The 25,230-nt window shown below is 49.5% G+C and overlaps 1 protein-coding gene across 7 annotated transcripts in view; it reads left to right on the forward strand.

Moving 5' to 3' along the window:
* NAV2 (neuron navigator 2) overlaps positions 1-23,964 on the forward strand; it is a 429,204-nt gene extending 405,240 nt beyond the window's left edge. For all 7 annotated transcript variants that reach the window (XM_055416029.2, XM_055416030.2, XM_055416032.2 and 4 more), the window contains 8 exons: positions 246-414; positions 4,694-4,929; positions 7,164-7,318; positions 7,478-7,549; positions 9,580-9,776; positions 10,674-10,792; positions 17,101-17,304; positions 20,505-23,964. In XM_055416029.2, the coding sequence (XP_055272004.2) occupies positions 246-414; positions 4,694-4,929; positions 7,164-7,318; positions 7,478-7,549; positions 9,580-9,776; positions 10,674-10,792; positions 17,101-17,304; positions 20,505-20,630 (1,278 nt within the window). In that variant the 3' untranslated portion in view covers positions 20,631-23,964. The remainder of the gene's footprint in view (positions 1-245; positions 415-4,693; positions 4,930-7,163; positions 7,319-7,477; positions 7,550-9,579; positions 9,777-10,673; positions 10,793-17,100; positions 17,305-20,504) is intronic.
* The last annotated feature ends 1,266 nt before the right edge of the window (positions 23,965-25,230 follow it).

Here is a 25,230-nt window from a genome sequence, read left to right on the forward strand (position 1 = left end):
TGTTACGGTTTCCCACCTTCCCATCAGTAATCACATAAATCTATGCTTTAAGGGGCCTGTGATATGAGGACACCGCCCCCTCCATTGAAATTCAGCTCTTCCGCCCCCATTCCACAGGTCAGTTTCAACCCAGGCATCAGCTGGGGAAGAGGAGAAGATGATCATAAATCACACAATGAAAACTTGAGTCTTCCACAGATTTTTTTCCCACATCTTTGACGGGGTCTTTATTTGAATTTTTCTAGGAGTACATCATTCACATTGACCCAGTGAGTCAGCTGGGGCTGAACTCGGACAGCGTCCTTGGCTACAGCATTGGGGATGTCAAGCGCAGCAACACCTCCGAGACCCCCGAGCTGCTTCCCTGCGGCTACCTGGTGGGGGAGAACACGACCATCTCCGTGGCGGTCAAAGGTAATCCGGCTGCTCGCAGAGGGGGAGCTTCCAGAATTTCACTTTTTGTTCTGTGACTTGGCACAGAAACCAGTGGCCAGGATTTCATCTGTGTGTGTGAATGTGGGTTGTTGTTGTTTTTTTTTTTCCCCTGCCACCACAGTTACACTTACCTAAGCAACAGTCTTCACCGTTTTCAACCACCATTGGAAACACAATTTTAGTTTACTGCTGAAATTACATAACAAGAGGTCCCATTAGCCTTAAGACTCTGAGATAATGGAATCTTAATGTTGAAATGGGGTTCTGCTGATACCTGTGAGTTACTCTTGCTGGCAAGCCTTGGACACAGTCCCATCCTACAGATGGGAGACCACAGTGCAATGTGGCCAGGGAGAAGTTGCTCAGAACAGCCCGAAGAAACACTGAACCTCCTGCCCACGCAAGATGCTACTAAAGCCTCTGATTGCCTCATCACCCAGAGAGGCTACACCTCAAGCCAAAGTGTATTTTCTGGAACTTTAGACTCACAGAGTATTTGGGGGGGAAAATTTCATGATCATTATTCCCATCTGAGTTTGGGGGTGGGCAACAGGAGCATATAGGTTCTCTAAAGCCTCTGTCCTTTAACGTCCTGGGGCTTCCCTGGTGGCTGAAACAGTTAAGAATCTGCCTGCAATGGAGGAGACCCAGGTTCTATCCCTGGGTTGGGAAGATCCCCTGGAGAAGGAAGTGGCTATCCACTCCAGTATTCTTGCCTGGAAAATTCCATGGACAGAAGAGCCTGGTAGGCTACAGTCTATAGGGCTGCAAGGAGTTGGACACGACTGACTAACACTTAACACTTTAATGTCCTGACTCTTAACTGTTGAAAAGGCTGAATGATCCAATCTTATACAAATGCATATGACTGCAAAACCCCTTTTTCCTATGTTTTATGAACCACCTAAAGAAGAGATTGCTAAACACTGTTCTAAGCTCAACCTTCACAGCATCTTATATCTTCCCCAGAAGGCATTGATTTTGACTGTAGTTTGGGGGCTGTTTGATGCAAACTTTGTTGGTTGGGAGGTTTTCCGAAGCACCTAGCATTCTTCATCAATAGGAAGGAAGGTCTTGCTTCTCTGGTGATAAGCAGCTGTGTTTGAGCCACATACACAGCCTTATTTGTTAGCATTCATTCCACAATTGTGGCCTTGGGCTGCAGGTGACAGAAACCTACTCAAAACTAGCTTTAGCCAAAAGGAAACACACAGGCTAAGGTACTTGGAAAATCTAGGCATGGACTTTAAGCACAGGTGGAACCAAGAGCTCCAGCAATGCCGTCAGGACCAGGCTTACCTCAGCTTTGCTTATTTACTGAGTTTTCTGCACATGGCTGATCAATGGCCCTGACTCATTCTTCTAAGCTTAGGAAGCTTTTAAAAGAGGACAAGCGTAACAGGAAATTCTTAGGGGTGATTCTGGCCCGTGTGTGCAGGCTAAGACACTTAGTCATGTCCAACTCTTTGCAATCCCATGAACTGTAACCCACCAGGCTCCTCTGTCCATGGGATTCTCCAGGCAAGAATACTGTAGTGGGTAGGCACACCCTCCTCCAGGGAATCTTCCCAACCCAGTAATTGAAACTGCATCTCTTAACGTCTCCTGCATTGGCAGGCAGATTCCTTACCACTAACACTACCTGGGATTCTGGCCCACTGTGAATCAAATACTCATCACATTACCAAACCAGTCACAGGGACCAGGGAGAGGCTTTGGCTCAGCCCGGTCACACACGCCCACCTTTGGTAGATGCAGGTGCTGGTCAGCCCTGCTTGGACAGCTGGAATGAACTCCCTACAAGAAAGAAGAGCCCCATTTCAAGGAGAGGAGGGAGGGCTGCCAGGCACACCCTAACAACAGCTGTCCACCCCGAGAACCCTTTAAGGAAAGCCTGATACGCCATGACCTTAAATTGCCATTCATCCACGCTGGCAAGCAGGTGAACACTGGAAATGCTGACAGGTAAAAGGAATGACCCGTTACTTAGATCAGACCAGACCTCTATAGAAACAGTAGCAGGATTATCTGCCTCCCAAACGGGCCACCCCACCATGGAGTTGCAGCTGGTGCTGCTGTCCGCACATGAGGTTGTTTCAACATCTCCAGGGGTCAGCTTGGGTTTGTTTTTAAGTGATACCTGACTCTTCTGTGTTTCCCTGTAGTGCCTGACACTTAGGCCTTCAACGCACTAAAAACCACCAGAGGATTTGAGCTGAAAGAGATGAGTGAGCCGCAGATGATTCACTTCAGTGGCACTGGGGCAGGGCCTGTGGTTCTGTGTGCTCTGCAGTGAGTTCGTCTGCAAAATACTCACTCCCGTGGAGTTTATGGCAAGAGGCTGGGACAGCACCGGAGAGCAGAGAGAGGGGTTTCAGTGTGTTTTAATCCGTGCCCTGTGTCTGTTGTTAAGTTTAGACAGGAGACCCCACCCCTGCCCCCATACTTTGCATCGAGCTTTGAGCCAATGTAGGCTCTATTGAGACCAGTTTTATTAGGAAGGTTTTAGACCTGTACCCAGATGTCATTTGGGATCCTTCATCAGGGTGATTTGTTTTTTGTTTTGTCTCTAAGTTGTGTCCAGCTCTATTTGAAACCCCATGGACTGTAGCCCACCAGGCTCTTCTATCCATGGGATTTCTCCGAGCCAGAATACTGGAGTAAAAAATGAATACTGGAGTGGGTTGCCATTTCCTTCTCCAGGGGATCTTCCCAGCCCAGGGATCGAGCTGACATCTCTTGCGTCTCCTGCATTGCAGGTGGATTCTTTACCACTGAGCCACCAGGGAAGCCAGTTCTAGAATAGTCACTGCATTTAGCTGCTATCCTTGGTTGAGAAGGATTGGAAACAAGCATATAATTGCATTATAGGGATCTGTTTGTAGTGAATTAATTATGTAGCTGGAAAAATGCTATTATAAAACAGAATAAGTTCCTTTCAATTTATTTTTTGCCTATATATACTGTTTTCTTGAGGTACTTTAAAAAAAAATTAATTATAAAAGTATGATAACACATTTACAGGAGACTTGGAAAATATAGAACAAAGTTATATGTAGTTCTATTATATTACAATTATTTTTTAATCAGATAAATTGAGTTTTTTTGTTGGAGTTTCAATATCAAACTTTCAAAAATTAATAGGATGAATAGGCAGAAAAGTAGAAGGATACAGTAGACTTGAAAAGCACTATGAACCAATTCAACATAATCAAGATTTACACAGTTTTCACACAGCAGCAGGATATAAATTCTATTCAAGTTCCCATAAACTGTAAACCAGGAAACAATGGAATGTATCTAGGGACATATAAAACGAGGTGCAAAAATGTCATGGTCTAAAGGTATTGAAATCACACAGAATCTGTTCTCTTATAGAATTACACAATGTATGGCAAAACCAACCAATATAATATTGTAAAATAATTAGCCTCCAATTTAAAAAGGCAAAAAAAAAGAATTACATAATCCCTGTAGAATTATGTTAGAAATCAGTATCAAAAGATATTTGAAAATAACCGACAGATATTTTCAAGTGCAATGCAACATTTACCAAGAGAGATCTTTGACTCAGTCATTGAAAGTTGAGGTGCTTTTTTAATAGAATTACCTTAGGTTCTGGACAAGTAACGTTGGCTGGATCCTCTCTCAAGAATAATATCAAGAAAACAGCTCTTAGAAAGTCAGTGGCCCTGAGTAATGAAGTTATTCCAAGAGAGGAGGGGGAAAGATGATCCTCATGTTGTGGAGAGGCTCAGAGTAGGTCTGCCAGTATTTACATCCCCAAATCAAATGGTCCGTGCTTGCATTTTTCCTCATTTTAATAATAAAGATGTTGATACCTTCGTGGTGTATCTCAGTGTGGGCAGCAGGGACACCTGGCACGCAGGAAAGAAACAGGGTGAAGAGGCAGCCCAAAGGGTCAAAGTAAACATGGGAGATTCACGATAGATCTGAGCGAGCACCACCGCTAACGGTAAATCCCGACAATCCAAGCCCAGAGTCTTAGGAATTCTGCAGAGGACAGATGAGAACCGAGTGTCCAGATACGAAAGGCAAACCTGATTCTGGAACCATCAGCCCAGCCAGGGGCCAGGGTACAGACTGCTGGTGAGCAGGAAGCCTGCAGTGTCACTGGGTGGGCGGGGGTCTCTGAAGAGGAGGCTGCCCAGAAAAGGGAAAGCCTGGGGTTTTGGTGGGCACAGAGAGCCACCCTCTCTGCCAGGCTGTGAACACTTCCTGTCTCTCTCAAACACAGGGCTCGCGGAAAACAGCCTGGACTCGCTGGTGTTCGAGTCCCTGATTCCCAAGCCCATCCTGCAGCGCTACGTGTCCCTGCTGGTGGAGCACCGGCGGATCATCCTCTCGGGGCCCAGTGGCACCGGGAAAACCTACCTGGCCAACCGGCTGTCAGAGTACCTGGTGCTCCGGGAGGGGCGGGAGCTGACCGACGGGGTCATCGCCACTTTCAATGTGGACCACAAGTCCAGCAAGGTGAGGAGGTCGTTCGGAGGCTGCTGCTTAGCCCTTTCAGAACTACTGAGGCCACCACCACTCTGACGGCAAAGCAGCATTTCCTCTGGTGCTCACCTCTGCTGGTTATAAAAGCCTGGGGAAGGAGGGCAGAATGGATCTAGCGGAAAGGAAGGCTCTGACCCCAAACTTGCCAGCGAGAAAGTTCACTTGTAAGGTGATGTATTGGGTTGGCCAAAAAATTCATTCAGGTTTTCTGTACATTTTGGGTTTTATGGAAAAACCGAAATGAATTTTTTGCCCAACCCAATAGTTTCTTTCTTACTTCCCTACTATGAGTTGGGCATGGTGCTCAAAGCTGGTAGTTCTTTAAGTTCTTTAACCCAGATGCTTCCATTTCAGTTTACCGAGAATTCATCACATGCCTGTTAGATTCTCCTGTTTTTCCAAAATGAAAGCTCCTTTTGTGGAGCAGCAATAACAATGCTAACAACAGCTGTCGTTTACAGATGGCTTGCCCCTGTAAGGGGTCTCCCCACAGCAGGACCTTCAAGGAAGTAGGTACCTTCATGATCCCATTTTACAGAGGAGGAAACTGAGGCTTGAGGCCGATGGCCATGTACCTAAGGCTACTCATATGGTACTGAGCAGTGGACTGGAGCTCAAGTCGATGTCTGAAACCCCAGAGTCAACAAATAGGCTTGGTTCTGCCTCTCGGGGAGCAGTGGAAATGCCTGGACCGTCTGCCTTAGTCCCAGCTTAGGGTTGTGAGGTGTCTTCTCAACCCTGTTCATTGTCCGTGCAGTGGTTGTTGCTGGGTGTTTCACTCTGACTGCCTCTGTGCAAAGGGGCTGGGGGATCAGAGGTGAATCGGAAGTGACTCTTCCACCTTAAGAATCACTTGGCATCCTTGAAGATGCAATGCCTAGACGTTCTGTTTCAGTGGGTTGTGTGGGGCTGAACTCCATACCTTTCAGAAGTTTCCAAAGTGACGTGGATACAAGGTCAGGGCTAAGGGAAGTGGTCAGAGCCCCCTGAACCAAGACCCTCTGAGAATAAGCTCAGGGACGGCACCCTCTCCTGGGACCAGCGAGAGAGGATCCCAGGCACATGGCTGGGGCTGTCAGGCCAGGCTTGATTTCAGCGCCCACTGTCTCCCCTCGGCCAGTCTCAGCTGTGCCCAGTAAGCCTGAATAAGGGAGGGATGGCTCCCAGCCTCAGGAGCCTGTCCTTGTCAGGTGCCTGAGGCCAAGGACCCATGATGGGGAAAAGCTAAAAGAAGGGAAAATAGCTAGTAACTTTGAAAACTGGGCTTCTTCTATTGCTGAAAGCCACATTTTGACTTAAAAGGGAGGCCCAACCCTGCTACCCAGCCTCTGTGCTGTCTCAGGCGGGTCACTTGACTGCGGGATGCCTCAGCTTCCCATCTATAGCACGGAGACGGTCACAGCACCCACCCACAGGAGTTTGTGTGTGTGAGGCCCCAAGCCATGCCTGGCGCTCGGCCATGCCCATTGTCACTGACACTGACACCGTCAGATAGTGGTTCTGGTTTCAGTGGCTGGTCGTTAGCTCACTGTTTTGGCCTTTTCCCATCACACGTTCTTCTTTTTCTTCCTTTTCTGACGTACCCCTCGCTCCAGCTGAGCTGGGCTGTGTTCTCCTCCCAGCTCCAGACACTGCCCTGCCCATTCTCCACAGTGAAGACCAAAGCATGCCCTCTCACCCAGACCTTTCGAGACCCCCTGTGCACGGAGACGGCCTCCCCTGCACCTGTTCATTGTCTGTCTGCCCCAACACTGATCATGGCGGGGAGGCATCCTTTGCTGTGTTGACTCATCAAGGACTTTTAAGCGGCTCTCAGGTGGTACTGTGAGTGTACAAAGATGTATGAGGCACCTGCCCTCAGGAGCCTCCTGGGAGGTTGGCATAGTAAGAAACATCGAGAAAAGGGGCAGCCCTTCCAGAGAGTGATAGATCATGTACAGAACCATGCCTGGGCACCCTCACAGTGCCTGCTCTTGCCAGGTTTCCTGTTGCCTGGAGAATTCCAGAAGGCAGAGCTGAGACTTCGCCAGCCTGCACTCCTCTGCACCCAGACTGAGGCCTTGGAGTGCCTTGGGGATCAGCACATGATCCCCAAGTAGCCTCAGGAAGGGCCCCTCTGCCGTACCTGCCCAGGTGACGCCCCAAGCACGAGCATCTTCCTGAGGGCGTTCATGGGCTCCTTCCCCCAACTCCGCTGGCCTCCACAGGAATTGCGCCAGTACCTGTCCAACCTCGCCGACCAGTGTGCCAGCGAGAACAACGCCATGGACATGCCTCTCGTCATCATCCTGGACAATCTGCATCATGTCAGCTCCCTGGGCGAGATCTTCAACGGGCTGCTCAACTGCAAGGACCACAAATGGTAAAGGCGGCTCCGGACGTCTCCGCCCCCTGGGAGAGCAGTGCATTCACGTGGCGTGGGGAGGGGCTTGTGGGAGGGGCTGACACCAGCCAGTAGCCATGTGCTTAGGTGCACAGGGACCCTCTTCTCCAGCTCTGTCGTCCTTCATTTCCCCCACAGTCCTTACATAATTGGCACGATGAACCAGGCTACCTCTTCTACGCCCAACCTGCAGCTTCATCACAACTTCAGGTAAGGTATCCCTTTTCGAGTACCTGTTACGTGCCTGGAACCATGCTCAGTTTTCCCAGCTTAGTTCACTTGACTCTCACAAAAGCCTCAAGTCATTAAATTTATCCTTCTAAGTTTACAAATGGGGAGATTAGGTGACTTGTTGAGGAGGTCATAACAGCCAGTCACTGGCAGAACCCAGATCTCTTGGATGCTATGTCCTGGGGTAGCGGTTGGTACCCAGGAGATGGCTCTACTCAGAGGCTGTAGGCAGGTGGACTGCATGTCACCAGTGGCTCATCTCTCTGTCCCAAGTGACACAGAGCAGTGAGAGCTCTTTAGAGTGTCTCCACTGTGCGGGGTCTCTGGCCTTCAAGCTCCAGCCACTGGGAACCCTTTGCCCCAGCCCTGTCCTGAGCTGCTCCCCACTGCTACATGGTGGGAGGTCTGTTATGCTCAGCTGTGTCTGCTTGCCTTTGCCACTGCAAAATGCCCTTTGCCTAGCTGGCTCCGTATGCTCCTCTCCTGCCTGGACCCTTAGATGAGGTTGAACAGCTATCACCCGGGTTGAGACCCCCTCCCCTGGATCATTTTCATGGCCACTCAGCTGACATTTCTGTTGAAAGCAGACCTGAATTGTAATTATCTGAGAAATGCCAACTCCTTCAGGTCACTAGGATCATGGCTTGTCTCTGCATCCAGGATATCCTGGTCTTGTCCATTCTCTTGAGTGTCTCTCGAGATCATTCTCTCCCCGCCTGCCCCTCCTCCTTCCCCTGTCACTGCCACGCGTCTCCCAGCACACTGTTTTAGTCATTTTCTAACAAGTATGCCTACCTGGAGCTTGGGCCACCTGCAGGCCATCCCCTACATCAGTGACAGCCAGAGTGAGCATTCTAGAATTCAAACCTGACCCTAAACCCTAATGCAGGAAGTCTTTGAATGGCTCCCCAGAGCAAAATCCAAGCCCCTTTGCGTTGGCAGGTCAAGTCTAAACTCTGGTTACACTGGCCTTCTGGCAGTTTCCCCAGACGCCCCATGCTGTTCACGCCGCTGCCGATGCTGCAACGTGCCCTCCACCCACCCCCCACCCCAACGCCTGCTCGACCTCTGTTCCTGCCTTGCCTCATGGAGCTGCTCCAGCCTCCCCCTCTGGTCTCAGCTCAGACGTCCCCTGCTCTGAGGAGCCTTCCCTGACTCCCCAGGTTCCGTCAGGTCTCATTTCTTTTCTTGCTCCTCTGCTAGACCGTGAGCTCCTGGGGAACAGGGACTGTGTCTCTGTCATTGGTTACAGCCCCACAGCCCTGCACAGGGCCCAGCACAGCACAGGAGGCAGTTAGCTAAGTGGTCAGAGCTCAGCCTCTGCAGTTGGACTGTCTTGCTTCTAATCTTCGCTCTTCTTCTAAGATTGTTGACTAGCTGTTTGATCTTGGACAAGTGAGATTTTCCATCTGTCCCTTGGAATTTCTATCTGTAAGATGGGTAGTGGTCATATCTATAGCGTGGGGTTGCTGTGAGGAATTGTGAGTTAATATACATACAGTGGGGACTTCCCTGGTGGTTCAGTGCTTAAGATTTTGCACTTTCACTGCAGGGGACATGGGTTTGACCCTTGGTCAGGGAACTAAGATCCCACATGCCACAGAGAGGGTAAGAGGTACGAAGAGAGTAACATGGAAACTTAACATTATCATATGTAAACTGGAGAGCCAGTGGGAATTTGCAGCATGACTCAGGGAACTCAAACCAGAGCTCTGTGACAGCCTAAAGGGGTGGGATGGGGAGGGATATGGGAGGGAGGTTCAGGAGGGAGGGGACCTGGGAATAGACCTGTGGCTGATCCATGTTGATAATTGGCAGAAAACGACAAAATTCTGTAAGGCAATTATCCTTCAATTAAAAAATAAACTAAAAATAAATAAAAATGTATATGTGCAGCGTTCAGAAGAGTCCAATTTCAGTATTAGCATATTCACCTTCCAGTTCTAATGAGCTTTGATTCATGAAGTTGACCATGGGCTTCATCAAGGAAAATTTGTGACTCCTTCCAGGTGGGTGCTTTGTGCCAACCACACGGAGCCCGTGAAGGGTTTCCTGGGCCGGTTCCTGCGGCGGAAGCTCATGGAGACAGAGATCAGTGGGCGGATGCGGAACATGGAGCTGGTGAAAATCATCGACTGGATTCCCAAGGTCTGGCATCACCTCAACCGCTTCCTGGAGGCGCACAGCTCCTCGGACGTCACCATAGGTAGGGGGAGGGCAGGCGGGCAGGCTGGGGCCGGAACTGCTGCTCTTGGAGCCCTGGCCTCCTCGGATGGCTGGCCCTGGGCCCTGGCAGCTGGACGCTCACCGGCCACACAGATGGAGAAGGGGACATAGGAGAGCCACAGCCTACACAGACCCCAAACTGTCAGTCACCCACATCCTGGGACTGTGTCTCTGCCCTTCTCTGCACTGATGAGAGGCAGAGAGAAGTGTCCAGCTCTAGGCTGGTGTAAACTTTTAGGCTAGGTGAGGGGCCCCCACCCCGGGGCTCCCCCAGATGGAAACCACCCCGTAGGATTGGCTTTGCTTTATGAATAATGTTATTAACATACCCGAAGCTTAGGCTTCAGAGAAAAGAAAAAACAAAAATCACTGGTCATCCCACCATCCTGACATCATCATTGTAATTTGAGCTTATTTTTTCTGTCCTTGTCCATACATGTTTTATGTAGTTGCAATCATAGTGTACATACAGTGCGTTCTTTTCATTTTCCATTTCACATTGTCTCATGAGTATTCTTTGTTGGTCTCCAAAATAATTAGATCAAATAATTATTTTGTAATATAGTCAGATGTGGGTATGCCATCACTTCCTTAATCATTCCTATTCTCATGGACATCTACCGTGCTTTCATTTTCAAAGGTTAGACAATACCACAATGACCGTATTTCTCCAGAAAGTCTCCCCTTCCGCTGGGGTGATTCCCACCAGGACCGAGATCCCAGGGTAGGGTTAGAGAGCCCAAGGGCCCACCCTGTGGCAGCTGGTATTTCTGCTATCACTCAGAAAATGCAGGGTCCCTCCTGTGAGGGGTGCTTGGGCTGGCTTCTCCTGCTCCCCATCCATTTCAATTTGACTGATATTTTCTATGGTCCCCAGGCCCCCGGCTCTTCCTATCGTGTCCCATCGATGTGGATGGTTCCAGGGTGTGGTTCACCGACCTGTGGAACTACTCAATCATCCCCTACCTCCTGGAAGCCGTCAGAGAAGGACTCCAGGTGAGAGCACACTGCCCGCTGACCTCCTCCATTCCAGGGACTGTTCTCGTGACCAGCACTCTCGTCTTTATCTCCCCCCGACCAAAAACTGACTGATGTGAGGTGGCGCTGTGAGGCCATCCTCAAGCACCGTAGGACGCACTGGGCTGCAAACCCTGGCTCTGCCATTGTTAGCTGTGTGACCCTAAGCAAGACATCCAGCCTCTCTGTGCCACAGTGCCCTCATCCACGGAAGAGAGAGCAATCACATTCCGCCGCAAAGAGTGTCACCAGGGTTCAGCGACATCATGGCCAGCAAGTGCTCAGCGTCCTGAGTGCACAGAAATGAAATGTGTCGCACTTCACAGTTTGCTTAAGTAGTCTCATATCTGCTGTTTGGTTCATGCTCAGCATTTATCCTGGGGCTTGGGCAAAGTTGTTTTATTGTGTTTTGTTTTAATCTCCAGTTTTTAAGAGAAAATTATGAGTCAGAGTGAATAAGTGACTTGCCCCAAGGTCAGGAAGTGAAACTTTAAGAATCTAGGATTTGGCGTTCTCTGCCCGACACCAGGACCCCTCATAGATAGATGACCCTGGTACCCATGTGACTGTCCATCCCTCCTGCCTGGTTGCAGCTGGAAAGCCCGGACCCTGCGCTTCTCACTCAGCCCAGGGGTTAATGCTAGGGGCTTAGCGGTAAATCGGAGTTTGCGGTAGTTTTATTGTCGAGTCTGGAGGTATCCTGAGAAGGTTGTCAGCTTTCAGGACCACTCAGAGGAATTAGCAGTCATCATACACAGCTGAGTAATCTAGAAACCAGCTTAGCAGCCGGGTTTCTAAGGGCTGTGTTTGCTTGGTACTGGACAGTGGGAGACACGTGCTCTGTTAAAGGACCCGTTTCGGGGGATGGTGCTGTGTGTACACCCACGTGTGCATGTGTGATGGTGCACATAGGACTTGCACACCTCCATGCATGTGGGTGATGGCACACTTTACTGGGGTTTGTCATTTATGTATATTTAGCTGAGCCTGGCAAAAGTTCATTTGCATTGTATCCCTGTAACATGTCACAGCACTGATGGTCTCCAGAGACACTCAGGACAGCCAGAGCTCGAAAAAGAAGATGGTGTGCCTCTGGTCATGGGTATTTCATTGGCCTGGAGCATGTAGGCTACAAATTCAAGTGATTGTGAAGGCAGAGGGTAGCAAGAAATGAGGCAGTTCCTTAAGCAGTCCCAAGTCAGTTTCCAGTGTTTGAAGATTATTAAACAATGGCAGCATTTTTTATTGTTTTAAAATTGTAATTGACATATATATTCATTTCAAGTTTACAACATGGTGATTTGATATTTTTATGCATTATGAAATTACACCATGGTAAATCTCATTTCCATCTGTCACTATGCAGAGTAATTACCATATTATTGACTACAGTTATTTACTTCACAACTAAAAGTTTGTATTCCCTTCAGCTATTTCTCCCATTGATGGCAACATTTCTATTTTGTTGAAGGTGGATTTTATGGGGGGAAAAAAAGTAAGATTTCAGATCTGTGCAGTGGAATCTCTCTAGGTAGATAAATTCCCTGGCCTGGGTTAAGTAACCATCATGTATTCTTTACTCAAATGGATTTGTTAGGACCACAAACCCAAACAGCCACCCCGTCACTCCTGTTTTTGGGGGCCAGTGGAAGTATTCCCCACCCCTGCAGGAATCTTAGTCTTTGTCATTCCTCTCTCTGCTCCCATCAGGGGCTTCCAGGGACTATAGTAGGCAGGTACCTCTGGGAAAGTCACACTGCTGGAAAGAAGCAGAAGGAACTGCAGCAGAGGGAGAAGCAGTTTCCTTCTATTTCTGCCTCACCACCTACTTCTCCCCTTTGCTTCTTTGCCCAAATATATCCTCTGGTGCAGGACCTAGAGTATGCTTGGAAAAACTCATGGAGCTGTTGAGTAAAGGTTTCCTGCTGAAAGAGGCGCTAACGGGGAGGCGGAAGCCCGGTCTGAGCTATAAGTTGGAGGCCCCTCATTGGTCCTCACCAAGGCTGGATGGTGCTAACGCCTTGCGGCTTGGACCTCAGCTTCAGAGAAGGCCTTGTGGGCACAGCTATAAAAGCACAGTGAGATCTTCCCTGCCTATCCTGGAGAGGTTGCTGATGAGTTGGTTATAAGGGCACTAGTTTTCTTTCCTACAAAGATCAAAGAGTCTGCAGGTGAAAGGGCTTCAGGATAGCTGTGAAAGAGCCCATTTAGGACAAGGAACAGAAACATGCCACCACCTCAGGAGACCCACCGGTTCCCTGTGAGGCAAGAGAAGTCATCCGCTCCTTATGCTGTGAGGTCGTTTGAAGGACCGTCTTGCAAGAACGTGAACATAACCAGGGGAGGCAGCCAGAGTTAGCGTTATACCATGTTGCTCAAAAGTGAGCCCTCCTGTCCCAAACCTGTGACTTTGTGCCATCCTTTAGTCCAGGAGACCCCATAGAATCTGCAGGATTCATGAGGAACTTTGGATTGTTCTTCGTGTCTCTAGTTTTGAAGGAAAGTTTGCTAAGATTTATTGAGTAGCCTCTGCCTGCCAGACACTGTGCCAGGGGCCCGACAGACATGATCCCATTTAGTTCTCACAACCCAATGTGCACCTTATAGGCAGGAAACCAAGGCTCACGGGAGTTTCTGACCCTTCCCCAGTTCACTTGCCGGGGTGTGGATGAGTCAGCATCGTAGCCCGTAGCTGACTCCTCGGTTACTTCTATGATTCTCCAGGCTGTCCTGAGACAGCTCTATACCTAGATGCTTCAGGTGGCTCAGGGAACCAAGTATTGTTTCATAGCATGAAGTTATACATGAAGATTTCATTTGCAAAAAGATTCTCCTATTTAAAAAAAAATTTTAAAAGTCCCCACTCTGCTTGTTACCTTGAGTCCCATGCTTAGTGTGTGCTGGGTACTGATGGGCCATTTACTCCTCCCTGACCCTGCAAGACGAGTGGCGTGGCCATGAGGTGAGTGCAGTGTTTCAAAGCAGGCAAGCCCTTGGCCAAGGTCATATGCTGAGAAGGGGTGAAATCCCAAGGTTGGGTTTAGGCAGGACTGCCCGTGGTGGTAGACAGCGCAGAGCTCCCGCTGCAATCATGGGCTTCCAGTCAGCCCCTAGTGGGCACTGCCTTGCCTAGAGGAGATATGGCATTGCCCCCTAGTGGATACTAGATATTGTTGCAGGTTTTGACTCCTAAGTCTTTTTTTCCCAATAAAATTCTGTGTGTGAGTGTGCGTGCATATGTATGCATGTGTGCACAATTGCTTGGAGGTTCTTGCACAATCTATACCTTGATGCCCTCGTGTGTGATAAACATGTGCATCCAGAGAGTCATAAATCAGTATCTGATTTATCAGCGAGTCAGTGGCTAAGGTTTCAGTTTCCAGTGTCTTGGATCTCTATTGCTGACCCAGTAGTCATGCCAAGCTCCTCCCTGCCTTGGGGAAAGTGAATGTCCTGTCTGTCTTTCTGTCTGTTTGTATTTACAGCTGTCTGCTATTTCCCAGAGCTGCCTCAGGGCTCTGCAGTGAGACCAAGGAACTTTGTGATACATCCTTTGCTTGCCACGGTACTTACCCAGCCATTCATCACTTGGACTTGAACATGTCTAGCAGCAAGTGGGGAGACTTGTAAAAATACTCCTTGTTCTTGCAAATGACGTTAGATGCTCCTAGAGTGCTTTTGTCTTATGACTCAGTCCCCAGCCCTGTTCCCCTTTAGAGCTGTCAATGTAAACACTTGCCAAAGTGTCTGAAGCCTGCAGAGTCATTCAAAAGACCTCTGTCCCCCTGCTGGAAGAGGGGAGAGCAGGGATCGTTGATCAGATGACCCAACCTGCTCTGAGACCCTGGGTAGACCTCTCTTCTCTAAACCTCAGATTTCCCAACTGTAACCTGAAGAGTGTGGACCAGAAGAGTTTTTTCAGCCTGGCTGTGCAAAACTACAAAGTTCCTCAAACTACCAAGTAGTATGGTCTGGGGAGCAGGGCAAAAATTTAAAAGCCATGGGGCCAGACTCTCTATGAACTTGCTGAGCTTGGATTCTAGCCTCTGTTATTCCGCAGCTCTGAGCATCTCCTCTTCAGCCTGGAGGATGGAGACAGAAGCAGGCACTGTCAGAAACGACATTTGGTTCAGCCTCCCACATGTGAAATCTAGCATGGGAAAGTCAGCGGAGCTCTGTGGGGAAAGTCCTTGGAAGGCGAAGCTTCTGAGAGTTGCAGGAATGTTTCTAATCTGCCAAGACTTCTTTAGTTCTAAATATCCCCAGGTGCTCGCGTTTCCCTTCCTCCCTGACCCGCACATGTGGGCACATGTACCTTCATGTGATCCCTTCCTGCACAGACTGTGAATCACCTTCGAGCGCCAGACTGAATTCTCCAGCCTCGGAGTCACCACTGCTCCAGGTTAAGAAAGATTTCACAGTAGACAGGGCTGGAGGGCGCCAGACAGGAGGGGCCCTAGTGTCTGAGATCCATGAGCTCACAGGAGGCTGTGTGTCTCGAGCAGAGGAGGAGGCAGCTGTGGATGAAGGGAGGTCGGGGGGCCTGTCTGCAGTGTGGGCAGGGCGGGTGCTTCCTAGAGAGATCAGAGGTGGCTTGGTAGTGGTGCGATGGCCAGAGGGACAGCAGGTCCAGCCCAGGTGACATGTCCTCGTCAGGCAGACACCTGGCCTGCATCTCCCAGCGCCAGTTTTGGCTGAGCCACGTGACTCTTGATACCACCGAGTGGTTCAGAGTGTGGTGAATCAGGAGGGGTGGAGAAAGGAAAGGCTCAGACAAGGATGCTGGGGTCCTGGCTCTAAATCCAGCTCTGCTCTGAAACCTTCTACAACTGGCTCTTCTCTTTAAATCCCAAGAAGTTTTTCATCCAGTAGAAGGGCTGGCTTAGGTGACCGCAGTTCCTTCCAGCTTAGTTTGCCTTTGACCTGGGAAAGACATGGTTCTAGCGGTCAGAGCTCAGCTCTGCTGTACTGTCAGCCCTCTCTTGGCACACTCCCCCCTGCCTCAACTGTAAGAGTCCTGGAAGGACAGACAGACAGGCCACGATCCACATGTAATTCCACTCCTGAGCCCCCTGCAGCCGTGGTGGTCCAGAAGGCTTTGGTTCTTTGTACCCCATGGTCCCCTACAGAGGGGGTGCCCTTCCAGAGCCACAGAGGGGGCACTGTCCTGGGTGGGCACATCTTGTCCTGGCTATGAGCACAACTTTGCCACGTCTGCTCAGGCTCCAGTGGTTCACACGCTTGGACAGACTCGTATTCCAGTTCTGCCTCCTCTCCTTCTGGAGCCTGTTTGGGTAGTAATACTTTCTCTCAGAGTCACGTGGTGGTAAAACAAGATATTTGTCAAGTGTTTCTTGTAATCCCTGGCGCGCAGTGAGCTTTAAGGGGTGGTGGAAGGAGTGGCCTTGAAGAGGAAGGCTACAGACAGTGCCTGTCTGGGTGATGTACCAAGCCGAGCCTTGGAAAGTGGTGCAGCCTAGGTTTTTGTTTCTTTAAAGAGTGTCTACATTGCTTGTAATTGCCAGGAGAAGTCACTGAAGTCATTGTATTATTAGGTATTTCTGACTTAAGAAAAGGAGCTTGGAGGCATGGCAGTGGTCTTACACAATTTTGTGTTAATTTCTTCTTTAAGAGGAAATCGGTTGTCGTGGACAATTCTGAGAAATACATGAGGGAGGAGAAATGGTTGCAATCCCAGGACTCACATGGAGCCCCTTTAACAATTTCCTGTTCTGAAAGTGACCAGTACCTCTGCAGAGGGCCCCTGAGAGTCAGACTCCCTTCAGGAAATGGGGTCTTATTGAGCCAGGGCCGTTGTGGCCTCCACCTGTGGTCCTGATGTCCAGCACCCCCATCTGTGTGCCACGGTGGGGGGGCCTCTTCAGTGGGACAATAGCACTTCTTTCAAGCTTCGCGTTCGGTGACATCACGTTGATAAGTGACTGGCCACAGTGAGAGTGTTTATACCCTGGAAACGGGCAAACGCTTCAAATCAGATTTTCAAGTTGGATCCACAAGGCTCAGAGTTCAGGGTGACACGGTGAGCCAGTGGCAGAGGTGAAAGGTGACCTAGGTCAGGCTGCCTCCGGCGTTCTTACTCCTGGGTCACACTGCCTGTGGTCTTAGCACCTTGGATGATTTCCTTAGGATAGAATTCTGCAAGTGGAATTACTCCATCAAGGGAAGCCTAATGCTGGATTTGGAGAGTTTTTCAGAAAGCTGCAAAACCAGGACTGCAGAGTGGTCTCAACCCATCTCCTGACTGTTCTTTCTTTGTCTGTTTCCAGCTGTATGGAAGGCGGGCCCCCTGGGAGGATCCCGCCAAGTGGGTGATGGACACCTATCCTTGGGCAGCCAGCCCACAGCAGCACGAGTGGCCCCCTCTCCTGCAGCTCCGACCCGAGGATGTTGGCTTCGACGGCTACTCCATGCCTCGGGAGGGGTCAACCAGCAAGCAGATGCCCCCCAGCGACGCAGAAGGAGACCCGCTGGTGAGTCCTCTGCTTCCAGAGCAGCTTGGCATTCACTGAGCACTTCCTGTGTACTGGGTGTGATACAGGGCACGCTGGAAATTTGGAGGTGACCGAGCCCCGGTCTTGCATAGGAAGGTTAGACCCATCCCAAGGTCTGGGACATTGTGGCCAATATTTTCTTTCTTGTTTTTAGTTTTTCACTAATGCCTTTAACCCCTGTGAAAGTTTTCAGGTTAAAGGTTAAGAATTTCGTTTTTCCCCCTAAATGTCCCTATACCACTCTCTGCCCTCTGCATTGAGTTCACCTTTACGATGTCTGGTCCTGTCCCATTAGACCCTCCCACGAGTAACTGAGCAGAGGCAGAGCATGCTAAGGGCAGAAGTTCGAGCCAGAGTGTCCAGAGCTCAGGCAGAGGGAGGTCTGAGGACAGGAGGGGCTCGTGGAGGCAAGGCCAAGGGGGCCTAAGTGTGGGTCCCCAGGCCAGTGAGATGAGTTAAGTCCCTAACACTGCCAGAGCATCTTTCTTCCACAGATGCTAAAGCAATAAAGGTCCTTTAAGAAGAACCTGGGCCAGAGGTTGTAACCCTACAATTCTCGTACTCTCTGCCAATGTAAGACCCACGCATAGGCATACTGTGAAATTAGACCTCATGCATCAGAAGTCCTATAAAAGAAGGTGGAAGCGCATATACCAGAACCTTGCATGATTATGTGACCATGGTCATGCTATAAATTTAGCCTTGAGCTCTCTTAGCAGCTTAGGCAAGAGGAAAAACACGGCAAAGACTATGGCTTGCACTACCTAATGAACAAACATATTTATAAGATATGCAGCAGAATTAAAAGACAGTTGACTTGCTGTGCTATCCTTAGCGACTAACTGATTTGCTAGATAAAAAGTAATCATCATAATAGGTGCCTTAGGGTTGTTTGCCTCTCCTGACTGGCAGAATGCAGCTGCGGTCCTATTGCGTCTTTTTAAAAAGGAACTTTATTTTAAATGTGTTTAGGGCTTGTGTTACTACACAGCTCGATTTGCAGTGTTTACAGCAGTAATTTTCCGGAGGAAAGGGTCAAACTATAAAAAGCCATTTCTAATGTTATTGTTGTGTTAGTCACTCAGAAAAGTGACCTCATGGACGTAGCCCACCAGGCTTCTCTATCCTTGGGATTTTCCAGGCAAGAATACTGGAGTGGGTTACCATTTCCTTCTCTAGGAGATCTTTCCAACCCAGGGATCAAACCCACATCTGCTACAAGTATCCTGCACTGTAGGCAGATTCTTTACCGCTGAGCCACCGGGGAACCATTATTAAAAGTGAAAGTCCTAGAACTCTTTCTGTGGGTTCAAGCTGATATACTCTAAGTTAAATAAAAACAGAATTTGGGATATCTAGAGGGAGAAGGCAATGGCACCCCACTCCAGTACTCTTGCCTGGAAAATCCCATGGACGGAGGAGCCTGGTGGGCTGCAGTCCATGGAGTCGCTAAGAGTCGGACACGACTGAGCGGCTTCACTTTCACTTTTCACTTTCATGAACTGGAAAAGGAAATGGCAACCCTCTCCAGTGTTCTTGTCTGGAGAATCCCAGGGATGCGGAGCCTGGTGGGCTGCCGTCTATGGGGTTGCATAGAGTCGGACACAACTGACCCGACTTAGCAGCAGCAGCAGAGGATAGAATCAGAGAAGGCAATGGCAACCCACTCCAGTACTCTTCCTGGAAAATCCCATGGGCGGAGGAGCCTGGTAGGCTGCAGTCCATGGGGTCGCACAGAGTCGGACACGACTGAAGTGATTTAGCAGCAGCAGCAGAAGATAGAATGTTCAGCTCATCCCTGGACTGTCTTTTCTTAACCAGAAACATTTGTGTCACTAACTAAACACAGAAAGCATTTAGGTAAGACCCAGGGTTCTTGGAATAGTTACGTAGAATTCTCCTGGCAACCTCTGGCCCCCAGAGGTCATCTCTGCCGGCCTGGCCACCCCTACACATCAAGTTAGCTACTTGGTGCTTCCCCCAAGTCCTGTTCTCTCTGCCCAGGGCTACAGATCTCGGCTATAATAGCCCTCCTGTTTACTGACCTCTTGCCCTCCTGAGACCAAGGACTCCAGGAGGACAGGACTGTGATGTTTCCACTCCAGACCATATTCTGTGGGTACACAGGGGATGTTTGATGAGTGAGTGAATAATCCTGGCTGTGAAGGATTCTCCTTCATGTTTCTGTTCCACCCGTTCACGGTTGTGGCCGTGCAGATGGAGACTAGCCTGTGGTGCTTCCGTGATTGGCTCACCCAGGCATACTCTGCTAGGCATCCTGAGGGGCAGCTGGCCAGAGGGCAGCCAGATTTCATGCCCGGCTGCAGCAAATCTGAAGATAGCTCAGAGACGCTATCTTCCTAATTTTGCTAGATCCAATATAAAAGATATACACACACAATTTATAGTTGTAAATAAGAGTCGCTTTTGGTTCCCCATCTCCACGTCAACACAGATGACCAACAGACTGTGGATCAGGGGAGATACAAGAACACTGCCTTTGAACTCTTAAGACAGGTGATGATGATGGTGATAACAGAGGCATCACATTTATTGAGTAGTTACGATGTACTGGGCCCTATTCTAAGGGTTTAGCACACATCCTGTTGTTTGTTCCTTCCTTCAGCCCTATGGGATGGGCACTGCTATTCTCTCCAGTCTATAGATAAGGAACTGATGGATGAGATATATTAAATAATTTCCCAGAGGTTTCTGTGTCGGAATCCAGGCCTCTGTGTGCTCTGAGGCTCCACTTGTAGCTGGTGCTGTCCCCCCTTCCCCATGGAAGCCTTGACAGGAACTGAAACCGCAGGTGACTCTAGGGAGCCCTCCAGCCAGAGCCAGGGGTGCAGGCGGGCTCGACGCTTACTGAAGGGGAGCCATGGGCCTCGAGGTCAGCGGTGTCGCAGTTTGCGTTCCAGAAGCTGGGGCACTTGGCTGGCATCTCACCCAGGCTGAGGGCTACATGGGGGTGAGGCGCTCTTCCCGAGGGTGAAAATATAGAGGACTTTGCGTTTTCCGTCCTCTGTGTCTCTTCATCCACAGCAGGTATTATTCACATGTGACCAGTGAAGAAACTGAGGTGTAGAGGTTAAGTCACTGCCCCGGTCGTTCCGCTGGGCGTGGTGGAGCCGAGATCTGAACCTGGAGCCTGCTCACACCCCTTGCTCTCTTCCCAGATGAACATGCTCATGAGGCTGCAGGAGGCCGCCAACTACTCCAGCCCCCAGAGCTACGACAGCGACTCCAACAGCACCAGCCACCAGGACGACATCCTGGACTCGTCCCTGGAGTCCACTCTGTGACGGGGGCCGGGACTCGGAGCCCGCCCTCCTCCTCGGCCGGCCCCGGCCTCCCCCGTGCCCCCCGAAGACGCCCTCCTGAGCCAGCCCCCGGCACCGCGTGAGCACTGCGGGGAGCCCCACGCGCCTCCTCGTCCTCCGGCCCTGACCTGGGTGCCGACGCCCCAGGCCGGCTGCCTCGGGCCCGCGTCCTTCACAGCGAAAACTGCACTATCTTCCGTTGTCATTACGGTTCTGCCTTGTTGCCGTGACCTCCCTAAGACACGGAAAGGTACTTCTCGGGAAAGGACCATCACCTTTGAAACAAGAGGGTGAAAAATAGCAACAACAACAGCAAACCCTCTTGAAGCTCTGAGACCAAGCAGCCTCCTTGCCCTGAGCTGCCCAGAGATGGAAGAGACCGAAGCAGAGTTGGAAACGGAGGCAGCACGGCTTTTCCCAAGCAGACCCTGCAGCCCGGGTCCACCCTCCACCCCCCCCAACCCCGCTGATGCCATTCCACCCTGCCGACACCCTTCCACCCCGCCGGCCCCAGAGAGACCTGGTGCCTGCCGGGGTCCTCGCTCTGGACGCCCTCAGCAAACCGCAGAGCCACATCACAGGGAGACCTTAAGAAAAACAAATCGTGCTGTCTCTTCTGTTTGTTTTCGAAATGGTGCTCTCCTTCCCCGAGAGGTATTCTGCCTGTCCCAGCTCACCTCCACCTCTCAGATCCGTCAGCCTCCGGTTCATCCTCCAGCAGGTGTGCGTGGCTGAGTGGACACGGCTGGAAGGGCCGAGCTGCATGTGTCCGAGTCCTTCTCCCACAGAAACGCATCCGGTCTTGTTCCTGCTAACACTGTGTACAGTGAGAACTGGTCTACCTTGGCGAACCCATCACCTCCTTTGAAAATGAGATTGACTTCTTCCTTTCTGACTATTGATTTTGAAGGTTTTTTTTTTTTCCCCTCTCCTCCCCCTCGTGGTCAAAATCCATCCTTTGGTGAACGTGAGAACCGCAGGAGTTAGCTTTTGGTTTGGTCCTGCTGAGTTTTGGTTTTCAGTTGTCCATCTTCACGGTTCTACACACTCGCCGCCTCCTGCTGGGGCTGCGGTCGCTGCGCCCTTGAAGGTGGGGCCAGCACCCCATCCTCAGCGCGTGGGTGAGCGGGACCTTGCCTTTCTTCCTCCTCCCCGAGGCTACAGGACGCATGTCATGACACCTCCAGTGTGCCACCCCCAGCCTCAGGGCCGGGGTGGGAGGTCACCTCGCAAAACACTTGCACTTTCCCCAGTACCAACGGGACATCACACAAGTCAACAGGCGGGGGTGGCCGCCCCCTTCCAGAAGCCGCAGCCTCCGGTGATGAGTCTCGCCTGACCTCTTCGGTGCTGACCTTCCCAAAGCGATGCCTTACTGGTTTTGTATTCACCGTGATCATTGTTGAGTGTTGTGCCTGCCTGGGGTCTGTTTTTCTGTTTTCCGCATCAGATCTAACAGGGCTAACAAGTCATGTACTCACTAGGAGAACTCAGTTAATGTGATTTCTCTCATCTGAAGGACTCTTTCATGTGGATGCGTGACTATGGAAAATGAAAAACGAGAAAAAAAAAATCCTTTTTTTTTTTTTTTAGGTTCTTATCAGCTAACATCCTGACTAGACAGCAATCTGTCTTGTGCAGGAAATGGCAAAAGTTCCTGCAGTGTTACATGACATTGCCGAGTCATGCTCTGCTGGTACGTGTCTTCAACGTACTGGTATTTTCTCTACAGAGTGTGGTCAGTCTTTGAGTCCATTTGTTTCTGTTTTATTTTTATCAGACCCCCAGGGGGGGTATCTCTGTTAATGATCAGGGTTTTTATTCCTTTTTTTTTTTTTTACATTTCTGTTTCCAAACGTCCCTCTCTCAGCATGTTATTTTCTTCCCACAAGAGCTTGACCTGAAACCACTCACGTGACGTTGGATGACACCATTTACTTCCTCTTTAAAACGAAAAGTGAACTGTGTCCCACCAACAGGTGAATGGCAAACCTCTTGACGTGCTCTTTTCTTTAATCTTAATTTAAAAAAATCTTAGCAAACTGTGTTCTGCTAAGCCTTCCTGAGTCATCTGGGTGTGTGAGTGTGTCTTACTCTGTTTTGTTTTTCATAAAATGTTAAAAGCATGTATTTTAGCCTGTGACCTCGGGGCCACCACCCTGAGCCTTCTGTGTAAACCTGAAGAACAGTCCTCAGTCTTGTCTCCCGGCGATGACCTTATACGCTCATACTGTGAATTTGGGAGGAGGCGCAACGGACTACTCCTCCTCATGGGCAGTTTTCCCAGGCACCTGGTGAGTAGACAGCTGCCAATATCCTTTGAAACATTTCTTGACAATTCCCTCTTCACTCTTTCTTTCTTCCCCGATCCCACAGACTTCCCTCCTACCGGGTCCAGGCCCAGCGCCGAGACCTCTGTCCCTGGTGCTGCCTGACAACCGAATGATGGTGTCAAGGAGCAGAGCCTTGCACGATTCACAACTCGGTGTCTTTCCTAACGTTTCGGAAAGCAGGGTTGTCTGATATGCACATTTCTTACTTTGGTCCTGCCTGCTTTCCTTTTGTGTCTCTCACCTTTGACAAAGTGACTTTGTGCTCATTTAGGGCTCTGTCCGAAATGCTTCCATTTTTGCCTTTTTCTACAGTTAGGCTAATTTTGAAAATGTATGAAATTCTATGCAACATTTGTGTTGAGTTACCAATGGAAGCCAAAAGTTTTCTTCCCAAACTGCCAAGAATTTTACAGGCCATAAATGAGATGGGAATTCCTTTTAATTTAAGGAGGTGGGTGGGACAGGGGTGGGACACGGAACGAGACTTACCTAGATCTTTGTTGTAATCTTGGGGACATTTTTTATTTTATTGTTGATGCTTAAACTTCAAAATTCTGTGTATTCAGATTTGATCGTGGCGAATCTACTTCAAAAGAAAAAAAAATAATCCAACTTTGTGGATATGAAATGAAAGGTTTGCTGTTTTGATCTAGTTGTTTCCAGTGGAGCAGTTTATGAAATATGTTCTATAAGATGTACATTTTTTCATTGTAACATAGAAATTGTAAATAATTGATTAAAGTGCTGCATTTTGATGAATTTTTTCTAGCCATTTTTAAAGAGAAAACTAGGAATTGAGTATTTTGTGTACGGTATGTTTCCTTCCTCCCTCCCTCCCTCCCTCCCTATTTAATTTTCATTTATCATGAGGTTTTTGGATTTGCCAATGATCTGCTGGAGATCATGCCCCACGTCATAGAGAATAAAGCTGATGATTGTACCAGTCTTAAATTATTCATGATTCAATAAAATTGATGCTTATTTATTCAGATGAGTGGTTTGACTTTTCTGTGCTGGATAACATCCTCATCAGAGTTCAGTTTCATGCCAGGGAGAAGTCATCCTTCTTTAGATGCGGCCGACGCAGGAAGAGCTCCCCAAATCTGCAAACCCGCCTTTGCCGCTGCGTCATCAACTTCCTGCCTCAATTCCTCACCTTGGTTATTTCCTGCGTGGAGCTTATTAGAAATGCAGGACTTGGGGTTCCTCGCAGGCATTGAGTCACTGAGGACCTGTGGCTATGCAGATCCTGGTTCAGCAGGTCCAGGGTGGGGCCTGTGCTTCTCAGTTTCTAACAGGCTCCTGGGTGAGGCTTACCCTCAGGTCGTACACTACACGTTGAGGCAAGCTCTGTCAGTATCCAGCTGCCCCACCCTCCCCGCAGGTGACCCCTTGGCACAGGAAAGATTTCTTGGTAATAATTTTATTCATGTATTATTTTGGCTGTGCTGGGCCTTTGTTGCCGCATGGACTGTCCTCTCATGGTGAGCGGGGGCTGCTCTGTGTTGCAGTGGGCAGGCCTCATTGTGGTGGCTTCTCTTGTGGTGGAGCACAAGCTCGAGAGCACAGGCTCAGTAGTTGGAGCGCACGTGCTTAGTTGCTCCATGGCATGTGGGATCTTCCCAGACCAGGGATCGAACATGTGTCTCTTGCACTGGCAGGCGAATTCTTTACCACTGAGCCACCAGGGAAGCCCCAGGAAAGATTTTTTTTTTAATGTATTAAGTACCTGCAAATTGCCAGATGCTTTGCCCAAATGCTCCAGTATAATCTGCAGAATAACCCAGAGGAGGTAAATATTCTTACTCCCATTTTATAAGTGAAGAAAAAAGAAAAGATAAATGGCTCAGAGAAAACAACTTGCCGAGGGTCCTGTAAGCTAAGAAGTGAGACAGTTGGAGTTTCAGCCCTGTATTCCAACCCCAAATCCTGCTTCTCACCTTAGGAGCCATTCCACACTGCAGGTGACACCCATTGCATCTTATCACATCTTAGCCTTCACTTTTACCAGCATCAACAAGAATTGTAAAGGCTTGACTTGAAGTGAGGCGTGTGGGGTCATTGGGAAATGGATCCTACCCAGTGGGCTCAACTGCTGGTGACGTGAAATGTCCAACTCACTGTAACCTGCAGCAGTGGCCCAACTGGGGGTGGGGGGAATAAATAATTTACATGTTGAGAGTAGGCAGTTTGTAATAGCTGTCAAAATGAAGGGGAGCTGGTACAATGGTGTGGCAACCAGATATCCT

This window comes from Moschus berezovskii, chromosome 25 (genome assembly GCF_049115385.1).
Source record: "Moschus berezovskii isolate FMDL1 chromosome 25, NW_MosBer_1.0, whole genome shotgun sequence".
In the NCBI taxonomy this organism is placed as follows: Eukaryota; Metazoa; Chordata; class Mammalia; order Artiodactyla; family Moschidae; genus Moschus; species Moschus berezovskii.